The 11,898-nt window shown below is 41.0% G+C and overlaps 1 protein-coding gene and 2 pseudogenes across 1 annotated transcript; all 3 read right to left on the bottom strand.

Moving 5' to 3' along the window:
• Nucleotides 1-1,104: 1,104 nt before the first annotated feature.
• LOC148730251 (uncharacterized) lies at nt 1,105-1,862 on the bottom strand (annotated as a pseudogene).
• Nucleotides 1,863-2,580: 718 nt separating this feature from the next.
• LOC148730250 (uncharacterized) lies at nt 2,581-3,475 on the bottom strand (annotated as a pseudogene).
• A 5,438-nt stretch (nt 3,476-8,913) lies between these two features.
• Nucleotides 8,914-11,557, bottom strand: LOC111342693 (E3 ubiquitin-protein ligase TRIM45). Its single transcript, XM_022949795.2, has one exon. The coding sequence runs from the start codon at nt 11,529-11,531 to the stop codon at nt 9,324-9,326; it is 2,208 nt and encodes a 735-aa protein (XP_022805530.2). The 5' UTR covers nt 11,532-11,557; the 3' UTR covers nt 8,914-9,323.
• Between the last annotated feature and the right edge of the window lie 341 nt (nt 11,558-11,898).

The raw sequence follows: 11,898 nt of genomic DNA, 5'->3' as shown, positions 1-11,898 counted from the left end.
GTCGCTCACGAATTGGTGACTATGATTCCGAGAAACTGAACTAAAAGAAACATTCTATTTTAAGCAGCGAAGCAGGTCTCTCTAGGATTGCGTGATCTTCGCAAGGAAGTTGACCAATTTGCATTAATAAAACTTTATTGTCTTATTCTCTTCTTTCTCTGTCCCTGAGTAATTAGATAGATTTCATGGCGTGATCTAGTACGCCGTTCTCGAGTCTGTCACTGAAATAGAGCATGCTACGAATGTTTGGGAACAGATTACCTACCTCATTTTCTCTTCTCTACATTTACTGCTGTGTAGCGAATTTGGTATTCCGAGAAACTTGTCTTATTGCAAAAAATAATCAGTATCCAATTAAAAGCGGCCAATCATATCTCTTCAGAAGAGATTTCGTGTTCTCTTAAGCTGTATGTAATAGCTTCAGTTTTGGAGTTCAGTTTTGGTTTTCACGTGTTGTCATGATAAGAAAATCCGTATCAGGATTGACGAAAAGTAAAATCTGCTTTCCTATAAGAACGGACACTAGCTCTCTAAAGGTTATAACCTATATTGGTTCGTTTGCGTATTGCATTTGGTGTGGATTGGGGACTAGGATCAATGTCAGAGCTGTAAGGCTGATGCTGGGTTAAGAGATGGGTAGGTGCGCAGTTGCTCAGATAGCTATAGGCAACCAGTTGTTGCAGTAAACGTGTAAATAAATGTACGTTAAAGTGGAAAAAGAAAAAAAAAAACGCTCGATTGCAACCCTTCTGCGCCACACAGTTTATTCTTATAACCTTGCAACTTTCAAACATCAGCCCTCCGGCTCAGTAAATCTAAACGGAGCGGAGGGGGAGAAGGGTGAAAAAAGTTACGCTATTGAAAGGATAGATAGATAGATAGATAGATAGATAGATAGATAGGTAGATAGTTTATTAAAACTGCATCGCAGCCAAAGGCTGAATTACGCAATTATTTACAAAAAATTTACAATACTTGAAAATTACAAATGAATCCTAGATAATAAATCGAAAAGTGATTTTTTACGATAATATTAGAAAATTCTATACAACGTATTCATATAAATATTTAAAAATATAAAGCATGAATATAAGTGGGATAATACTACAGCCCGGACTGTTTCGACAACGCATATATAAACGTTCTGTTCGTGCAAAGCTTTGGCATACTAGAAAGGCGCTGTCTTAGGTTGTATAGCGTGAGTTGACATGGTCTGGTGGAAGGAGCGCCTTCAATTTGTGGTTTCGATCACAGACAATGTTATCAAAAAGCCTGCTACATAGTACATAATAATGCTCCAAAATGGGTCTTAACCCCACCTCTGATGCCGAGTTGCACTTTCCTGAGGTTATTATTGATATCGCTCTTTTCTCGAGCCGTACCAGCTCTTTCTTTAAGTACTGGGGGAGACCGTTAAAAAAGACAGGTGGTGCATAATCAATAAAAGATCTCACGCACGATCGGTAGAACGGTGCTAGATCTTTTTTTGGGACTCTCGCTCTCTTTAACTGAGTTAGGAAGTAGAGTCTCTTGCTAGCCTTTTTAGTTATCTCAGTTACATGGTCGTTCCATGTTAGAGCGTTCGCTATTGTAAGGCCTGGTAGCTTTGTACTAGTAACTAACTCTACCTCCTTTCCTTCTAAGATGACGGAATCAAAGACTCTTTGCTCTTTAGCAAAGGAGATCCTGAATTCTCCGTACTTATCGGCGTTTAATTAGACCCTGTTCTCCAAAGACCACTCAATTACTCGGTTAGCTATTGCTTGCGCGTGACTTTCTCCGCCCTTAACTACTGCCTCAGACACCGTAGTGTCGACCACATATTTCCCTTGCTGTGCGTTCGTATCAAGGTCGTTAATCATTAGGACGAACAACCACGGGCCTAGCTTGGTACCCTGTGGTACGCGGCGGAGACTGGGTCCCATTCAGAAAACACTCTGACGCAAGTTTAATCCGCTAAGATCTGTCCGATAAAAAAATCTATTATCCAGTTGATAATGCTAGCTGGTAATTTATACTGGTTATGCAACTTTCTAACGAGTATAGTATGATCTATCAAATCAAACGCTTTACGGTAGTCCAATAACAATGTTCTTACGGTGGCTCCGTTTCCATCCGTACCCAAGGACCAGCTGCGCAGCATATTAATTAGAGCAACCGTAGCTGAGGAATTTGGGATTGCTCCGCACTGGTTGTCATGGAGGATGTTCATGACCGTAGGTTTTACGAAACCATCCACGACGAGCTCTTCCGCCACTTAAGAAATACAGGGGGTCAGGGATATCGGTCTCAATTCCTTTTGGATGTCGACCACTGGTTTCTCCTCCAGTGGTTTGAGAAGAGCGGCATTGATGGTATTGGCTTGCTCTTTGAAAGGCAGTTCTGATAATCCTTCGAAGTTAATCTGGTTAGTTAAATCACTGTGGAAGGTCTTTAGGCCGCACAGGCGTTTTGTTTCGTCCCACCACCTTTTCGGGTTTTCTCTTTTAGGTACTGGATCCTTGACTCATAGTATCAGTCCCTCTGCAGATCTTCCTCTATCGGTTGACAGGGTTACGTAAGTATTTAAATTGAGCTGAGTCATGGCCAATGCATGGCCTTTTGTCTCTTCATAATAAGAGATTTTAAACTCTCGTTCATCCATGGAACGTCGGCCGTGCAGATCTTGACCAGTTTGACAGGCATGATGGTATCAAGGCCTGAATGTATGACGTCTTGGAAGACTTGCCATTTCTCTTCACAGCTCACCAGAGGAGTGAAAAACAGAGGGCAGTTTATCTGCGTAAGATATCTACCCAACGCCGCCTTGTTGCTTGTTCGCAAGTCACGCCTCATGGTAACTTTTTTGTAGTTGATGTCACGCTTTCCGTCCCTAGGGGTTGCCACAACGACGTTGTAATCGGCAAGTCCGAACGGTGGGTACGCTTGTGGGAGGCTATAATGCTCATGCATGTTAGTGAATATTAGGTCCAGCGTAGCTTTCGATTTCTTTCTTGACTATTTGCTTCAGTCGAAAGTGGTTTAGCAAACTGTCGATGTTTAGATGGTTAAAATCCCCGGTTACCAAGAGGCCACAGTTAGGATAAGGTGCTTCCGTTAAGGCGAGGGACCGGAATAAATGATCGCGAAATAATGGTCCGTCAGCCTTTGGGGGATAATATATTATACCCGCAATAATACAGGAGAACCCGCGCGGAAGACGATTCGATCTTAGATAGAGCCACAGGGATTCGTGATCTTCCCAGCAATTAAGATCTTTTAGCTGCTTGTATCTGCAATTTTCTTCTTAGATATAAGCACACACACCTCCGTGATCAGTTACTTTCCAGTCCTTTCGCACCAAAGCGAACCCGGAAATTTGTACAACGCCATCTGACACAGAGTCCTTCAGCCATGTCTCTGTAATAAACGCTAAATTGGTGTTACGGCAAAGAATAAGTTTGCTGACTTCATCCATTTTAGGAACTAGAGACATGATATTTGCCAGCATGATTGTGGGTACTTTGGGCGTCCACACAGGATTGGTGACTCGAGTAGTATTAATACTAGAGGTAATCATAGATTATGAATGCGTTCATGTAAAGGTGTTCAGGCTAGGTTGAGATTGTAATCTATTAGAAAGGTGTAGAGGTATATTTAAAGGATATGTAGCTGATGCAGGATAAATAATTGTACCATCAGGTTTATTAAAATCAGACTCAGTAATATGAATGACGCAGCACACGGGGCCCACACAAGCGGCGTGTCTGGTCGTTTGTTCGAAATATAAAGAAATGTATGGGAGAGTATTGAAGAGTCGTAATATCGTAAACTTATATCAAGGAATGTCTATGTTAAGGCTCAAAATAAATGTAAACCTACCTCACTTGCTGTGTATTGTCGTTTCTGTGGTTCTAAATGGCGAATTTGAGCGATTTGGTAGATTTTGCGTTGAGTGTTACTTTACTGTTTAAGAGGGAGACAAGCTTGAGTAACCAAAGGTAACTGGCATAGCTTGCGATTGACACCCATTAATCGTCGTTACTTGCGTTCTTCCAGAGACTTAGGGTATCCAACACCATAAGTCCCCAGCTACACCAAGACTCTGAGGTTCTAGGAGCAGAATGGAGTGTGGAATCGCGTCAAAATGCCTCAAGAAAGTCTACAAAAACCACGCCTACAACATGTTTCTTGTCGATCGCTTGTCTCCAGTCATCTGTTATCTTCACTAACAACAGCTCGGTGGAATGACCTTTTTTATACGCCCACTGGTGAGGGTTCCCAAGTCCTTGTTCAGTGACAAGCATGGTAATAGTTGACGCCACCATAGACTCCATCAGTTTTCCCGGTACACTTAATAGCGAAATAGGCCTGTAATTTTGCTTAAGAGTTTCATCGTCACTTTTATAGAGAGCTGAGATGTTTGCAGCCTTCCAAGTAGCCGGTACACTGTTGCAGGTGGCGCTTATTTGAAACACAGACAACAAAGGTGGAATAATTGAGTCACCGGCAAACTTTAAAAGTTTTGGAGCAACTCTCTCGGGCCCAGAGGCTTTATCAGCTCTCAACTTACCCATCGAACTAACAATAGCCTCATGAAATAAATTGATGTTCATAACACAAGGCGCGACGGCAGATACATAAACGTTACTTTGAGTCAAGTTGGCATTCATTAATTCGTTGGCCAGTAATCGCCCAAATGAAGACCCGTAGACAACGCACTCCAAAGAATCGTACAGCATATGCAATCATGCCATTCGTTTCGCCCCTGCTGCAGGGTGGCCAAGTCGGTGCGCAACTTCAATGCAACCTACCATGACGTCACTCCCATAAAACTCAAATCAAGACCGCATTATGACTGCGTTCTACGAACGCAACTATCGATCACTATGCGATTGTTTGGTCTGCTCCTGACAGGGGTGTCTGTTTGAATATTAATGAAAGCAAGCTTGATTACGCAAATCATCTTCTTGAAGTTCTGAGTTCTTGAAGCCATTTAAGGTGCTCGCTCTTCCGAACCCCTCCACCCATACAGACCTTGATTGGCTTCAGCTTGCGTTGTCCTCCTCGACGACCCCGGTGTGTTGGATTCCGTTGCGAAGCTTGCAACTCAGTCAGTCTACGCCATAACTCAAGGCGAAGCGGCTTCTTGGCATTGGAACTCCAAATTGTATTGAGCACTTCTCTCGTGTAGTAGAAGATGGACGAGTCGCCCTCTTAACTAAGCTTTTCTCTTTTGAAGCGTTCGGTAACAGCCTATCAGAGGGTCAGAAGCGGGTGTGAGCTCCCCTTCTGTCAGTAACTGGTTAGATAGAGTTCGTGTTCTTTAAATACCCTGCGGCTCTTTCTTTGCCTCGCGCTCGAAGATGCTTGAAAATAAACTACAAGTCTGTGAATGGCCTAGAATTTGAAAGCCCGTTGTATCTTGGGATAGTACGCTTTTTCCTCGCAGCTCACGCAGTTTTGCGTGACGCAAATCACTCATGCGCAGTTCACTCCCTGTATATCGTTGTTCGGCGTTTCAAAAGCTTGACGTGAAAAGTAAAACCAGAAGTAATTCTAGTTGAGGTTTTCTAAGGGAGACAGGGCTGTGACAATAGGTCGGCAACCTGCAAATTTCAGCATCTACTCTAAAAAATGGTGCCAGCTATTCCGAATGCCTGTGGCTCGTATTTTTAGCATGAAAGCGTCAGACATTGGTGGAAATAACACTTTTTAGTGCCGCCTGCTTTGTATCACAGCCTGGTTGCTCAAAACCTTTTGCCAATCGTGAGAAGGAATTACCTAACTGCGCGTAACTACGAATTTCACCGTTGAGTGTTAATCAATGATAATATCTCTCACTCGTTGCCTCTTTACACTCGTGAGAGATGTTATAAACTCGTATCCACTAACGGAAAAGTAATGCCCTGTTTATTCTATAATAATTACTAATTACGCATTTAGATCAAAGACAGTTTTCAAACATATTTTCAGAGCATCCAATGCAAAGAACAGATTAAGTAAGCTCGCAGAAAAGCCACTTAAACTTCCGACTAAATATAAAACAAATTCTCTGCACAAACATGGAGAAATGTTGGTAAAAATAGTTTATTAATCTACTATCAGTTCTGACACGGTCTTAGTAACTTTATATTATGAGTACGCTCGGATATAAAACACTGTTTCCTCATAGAGCGCAGAAAGGTAACTATCATCATCGGCCAATAAGAGCTCAAAGTAGAAACGGGCAACCTGCTTGAAGCGCGGAAAAACGCAGGGCGACCAAGTCGTGATTAGTTTTAGTTCTGTATTTGATTGGTTGAGATGGCGACGCGAGTTTTCTGGACCAGTCACAGAACGAAGAAAGGCGAGTCCAAAGCAATCCTGCACCACTTTCGATACACAGTTGGAAACTGCTCAAACAAAGGAAAATATCACAAGAAGCATAAGAGAAACTAACGCAAAAACTGGCACAACGTCTGATGCACTGGAAAAAGTGCTGGTCTTGATAAGACTCATCTTGTTCAAGAGGGCCGCGTAATCTTTCCAGACCAATAACAGACTAAACCAACGCAGTCCATGACTACTTTCGACACTCAATTCAAAATGACTTCAACAGTTTAAAACATTATCACAAGGACTATTCTTAACAGAATTCTGAACATGTCTTATGATTGGACTGCTAGATATTGGTGTTTTATTATTCAACTGTGCTTCGTAGAGTACAAATATCACGCGATAGTTGTACTCCAGAAATATCCGCGAGATTCGTCTGCACTGAAATAACAATTTGACGTGTTGGATAATAAATCTCTTATTACACGGTTTGTTGTGTAGTATCGCTGAGTATTTTTACTCGTTGTTTGTATTTTGTATTTGTAATCATGGGGTAAGCTTGTCGCATGCGATAGAGTCCTAACGTGTAATGCTCCACTCCAGTACACAGTAAATAAATAAATATAAAAGTTTACGACGTATTTCTTGACGAGATTATCGGCAGATTATCAAAACAATTTCCTTCGGGGAGGCGAATTTGTGCCTGACACTCTGGGCATGGATAAAACCCTTATTTTTGTCTTTTTAGTGCATGTCTCTCCAGAGATTCACAGCAGAACGTATGAAGACAAGCGATGGTCTTGGGTTTGGTGTAAGTATCCAAACAAATCGAACATGTTACGTGTTTTTTTGAGGTTTTTTAGAAGTGACTTAATCACGAATTGCCGACTAAAACACACTCGGAAGTTGCTTGTGATTCCGAGAAAGCGAAATTAAATTAGCATTCTATTTAAAGCGGTGAATTAGATCTGTTTAGGATGGCGTGATCTTTGCGCAGAGTTAGACAACTTTGTTGTGACAATTTATCAATCATTTTATTGTCTGATTTCTCTCTCACTGAGTGATTATGCAGATTTTAGAGCGTGACGAATGTGTTGTTCTCGACTCTGTGTCACCTAATAAAACATGCTATAAACGTAAGCAAAAGGATAATCTACGTCATTTTCTCTTCATTGCATCAACTACTGTTCTTCCTTCCCCGTTCATGATCCATCTTATCTCCTACACTCGAACATGAGAGCAGCAAACGGTGAAGAAACACGAAGAACAGGGGAACGGGAAATAGTTTAACGTCTGGAACAATGTTGATCGTTAAGAACTCTGATTTAAAGAAACACGTCCTCTTTCGTGTAGGAAAAGGTGGTGAATTAACACAAAAACACGACACAATGGGCCGGTTATTTACACAAGGTCTAACCAGAGGTATGGAAAATAGTTTAAAGTCTCGAACAATGCTAACCCTTAAGAACTCTGGTTTAAAGAAAATAACAGCATCTTTGACATTCTTCATGGAGGGAAAGGTGGTGAATTCACCCGACAGCCAAAACACAATATGCTCTCTGCTGTTACAATGCAGGGCAGAATAGCGGAAGGCTAAAAGCTCCTTTAAAATTTTTTTCTCACAGTTAATTGCATTCTTCTTGGAGAGACAGTAACTCATTTTTTCATGACAACGAAATCGAAAGGATAACCTCCAACATATTACCATTAGATTAAATTCACCGAATACTCGGCTTAAAGGATTCTACAATACTCATAATAATCAAATGTGTGAAGTTGTCTATAATGAGCTCAGATAAGACTCTCTCTCGTTTCATGGAATTAGGATTAGACACAGTAATCAAATATCAAAAAAAATCCACGAAAATATCTGATTTAAATAATTGTTGAAAAACTTGATTACTTAAAAACAATTTACACTAGTGTACAAAAGCTACATAGGTAACCTTCTTACATTCAAACACTCCACAGTCTTAAGACGATTTCTAACGATCACATTTTAAGTGTGATTCCTTCACAACCAAATTAGAACTACACAGTTGCCAAAGCGTTTACATTTTTATAGAGCTAACAATTGTCAAAGTCTTAATTTAATGTGTTGATATAAAAACATGCTCCAGCTAACGAGCGAATAGCAGACTGTTGTCAAACTTAGAAAAGGACTATCAAAATATGCTCTACTTAAACATGCTCAAAGAACTGTAAAGTTGATTAGTAAAAACTATTTACAACAATTTACACTAATCAGCGCCACCGTATAGTTATTTTGCAGGAAAAATACCTATTTTGCCATCACAATACTCCTAGGGTTTAGAGCAGTTGACATGTTTCATCTCTTAAAAAGTGAAATTTTTTTCTTCTGAGGTCTGTTCACCTGTATGATTTATGTAACATCTCATGTTTATTTCAAGTTTGATTAATATTCAGACATGTACAGTCACTCTCTTACGCCCAGCGATCCGATTAATCTGCGCTTAAAATATGTTCTTTTGAATTAATCAAGACATGACGACTAATTGATTGCTGGGCTGTGAAGAGGGCCGAACAGATCATAGCCCATTTCAGGGCTTCGATTCTGTGATTAATTTCTGTCATTAAGTAATGAATCCACAGAAATATTTAGACTTTCCTCTGGAATTTAACGCAATCTGTCGATTCTTCGAGTTTTTTACAACACATGAGTTAAAATTAGTAACATTCAAACGTTCTGCCGCCGAGCAAGACATTTCTTTTTATCTTAACTTTGATATTTTATCTACTATTTTAGGTATTAATTGTGTTTTGGCTTTGTAGTCTTAGGCTGTAAATGTAGTTTTAAAATTCTAGTCATATATATAATATATATAATATAATATATGATTGAAAATCTTGATGTAAATTATTTTTAAGAAACAGGGTCCCTATGGATACCAGCCTTAGAGCTTAATGGGTTACCCTGTGTGAATAAAGCTTTACTTACAACGCTTGAGGACATTCTCTTCAGTTTTGCTTACGAAGAATTCGTTGTTAATTTGATAAATGTGCATTTATTTCAGAATGTAAACTTCTTTCCTGTTGTAGTCTGTGACCAAAATCCGATCATCTGGCATTGTGGTAACACCCCAGGGCCATCCCAGATTTAGATCAGTAGCTGTCTTTCCAATGAAAGTTCCTTCCAATGTAAACAGTTGAATGCGATGATTCAACGCGTCACATACTAACACGTTGCCAAACTTGTCCATACAAAAGTCATACGGCCGATTCAATTCTCCATCACCGTTTCCTTTTCCTCCAAACTTTCGCAAAAACTTTCCTTTCCTATCAAACACTTTTACACAATCATTATTCTTGTCAGTTACAATGAACTTGTCCATGTACAAAGCGCAGTCGTTTGGATGATCTAGCCTATTTGAACCTTTGTCTCCAAACTTCAACTCAGGTTTACCATCCATTGTAAACATCTGAATTCTGCTGTTATTAAAATCCGCTACAACGATAAAACGTCCATCACTTGTAATAGACACACTAGTGGGATTGTGTAACTCTCCGTATCCAATTCCTCTCTTTCCAAAGCTTTTCACAAAGTTCCCTGTCTGTACATTCAACCGCTGTACTCGGTGATTGAATTCATCTGCCACCAGAATCTCGTCATCCTTTAGGAATGTGACGTCGGCTGGTCTGTTAAACTGCCCATCCTTGTCTCCATAGGAACCAAGTTTTCGCACAAATTTTTCTGTCTCATCGAATACCAGGATACAGTGACCTTTATTATCAGCCACAGCGATAACACCTTTACTGTTCACTGCAATGCCAGTTGGACCCTGGGAAAGTTCCCCCTGAAAGTCCAACTTGCCTATAACATTAAACTCTCGTGCTTTAACCGGTAGAGAAAACGGACTCTTGGCAAGTTTAAGTCCATTGATTTTTACTTCCATTTTACAAACGCCTGGTACTTTCGCCATGAATTTTACCAGGAAATGTCCGTCTTCTTTCTCAATTGTCACCAAACTTCTCACCTGATCAGCGGGGTCTATGTGTACTTCAACACGATCTGTGCGCTGAGTGTTTCTGATTTCTCCTTCGCTTGATTTGGGACAAATCAACAGCTCTGCTTCCACACCAGCTTGGAAATTCTGATCCAGTCCTTCCACGGTCGATTCCCACACTTTTGTTTCGCTGAAGTTCATAGATCCCAGACTCAAACTCTCTGGTTCACACGTCGACACAAACTCCACGAACGAGTTAACCGGAAGTACTGGCACTGTAGTCTTAATGAGGTCTTCGATTCGTTCTTCCACACTCTTCTTGTTTTGCATTATGTCTGAGCTTGAGCTTCTCTCAACCAGATTGTTACTGAACTCGACTGCTTGCTCAAGTTGCTTTTCCAAAGAGACAACCGATGCTTTTCCAGAAAGTAATTTCTCAATCCTCGACACGCGAGCCTCCTCGAGGGCAGTAATGGCTTCACCCTCCAGTTGCTTAAGCTTTCTAATCATTTGTTCGACCGCTTGAGAAACTTTGCCTTTAGCAGTGGTAATGTTCGCTTCCAACTCAACCTCTGTGTTCTCAAATTCACGAATAACATCTCGGCAAACCATTTTCTTCTCTCTCACCTGCTCTGTTCGAGCGAGGATCTTTGCTTTCTCATCATCCGCTGCATTTTCAATCAGAACAACATCGTGGCCTTTGTGATTAGTGGCGATGCAAGCTGGACAAACACATCTTTGACAGTCAACGCAAAAAAAACGAATCACATCTTTTTTGTGGTACTTCTCTGAGCAAAATGATTGCCGTTTCAACAAGGCCTCGTAGTCTGCCGCTTCAAACTGTCGCACCGGTGTGACTTTGTGCCCTTCAAACATTGTATTTCGAAATACGTCGTGTGCTTTCACACAGTCGGGGCAGATAAACTTCTCGCAATCAAAGCAGTAGTTGATCTCAGCGCTATTCTTCTGGCATGTACTACAGCTGATCTCATTTCCTTCGCCACTGCGTCGAACGGCAAGAAGACTCAATAAACTGTTGTGCAGAAAACTGCTCGGCAGATTATCAAAACGATTCCCTTCAGGGATGCGAATTTCTGCCTGACACTCGGGGCATGGATAAAGCCCTTGATTTTGTCTCTTTAGTGCATGTCTCTCCAGGCATCCACAGCAGAATGTATGAAGACAAGCAATGGTCTTGGGTTTGGTGTAAGTATCCAAACAAATCGAGCATGTTACATGTTCTTTGAGGTTTTTAAGAAGCGACTCCATCACGAATTGCCAACTAAAACAACCGTTTATTGTTTGTGATGCCGAAAAACTGCGCATGAGTGGTTTGTGTCACGCAAAAACCGCGTGGGCTGCAGGGAAAAAGTGAAGTGCCCAAAGAAATAATGGGCCTTCAAATTCTAGTCCATTCACAACCCTGTATTTTATCTTCAAACATTGTTCAGAGCGCGAGCAAAGGAAAGAGCTGTAGGATTTTTAAGGGAAGACGCTATATTTTCACCCTCCTTAAACGGAAAGTAACAGGAGCAGCGCTTTCAGGTAGATTAAGAATGGAAAAGGGAAAATCATTGAAAAAAAATCTGAGGGAGCGGTCTTTGTAACGCCTTCTCAGCTTTCGTTTTGTTACGTC

The sequence above is a fragment of the Stylophora pistillata genome, chromosome 5 (genome assembly GCF_964205215.1).
Source record: "Stylophora pistillata chromosome 5, jaStyPist1.2, whole genome shotgun sequence".
Lineage (NCBI taxonomy): Eukaryota > Metazoa > Cnidaria > Anthozoa > Scleractinia > Pocilloporidae > Stylophora > Stylophora pistillata.
Note: the sequence above shows the minus strand (reverse complement) of the source record. Positions and strands in the feature narration are given on the sequence as shown.

Bases quoted from the DNA above. Each gene is read 5' to 3' on its own strand.
- LOC111342693 (XM_022949795.2), bottom strand. From the start codon at position 11,531: ATGGAGTCGCTTCTTAAAAACCTCAAAGAACATGTAACATGCTCGATT.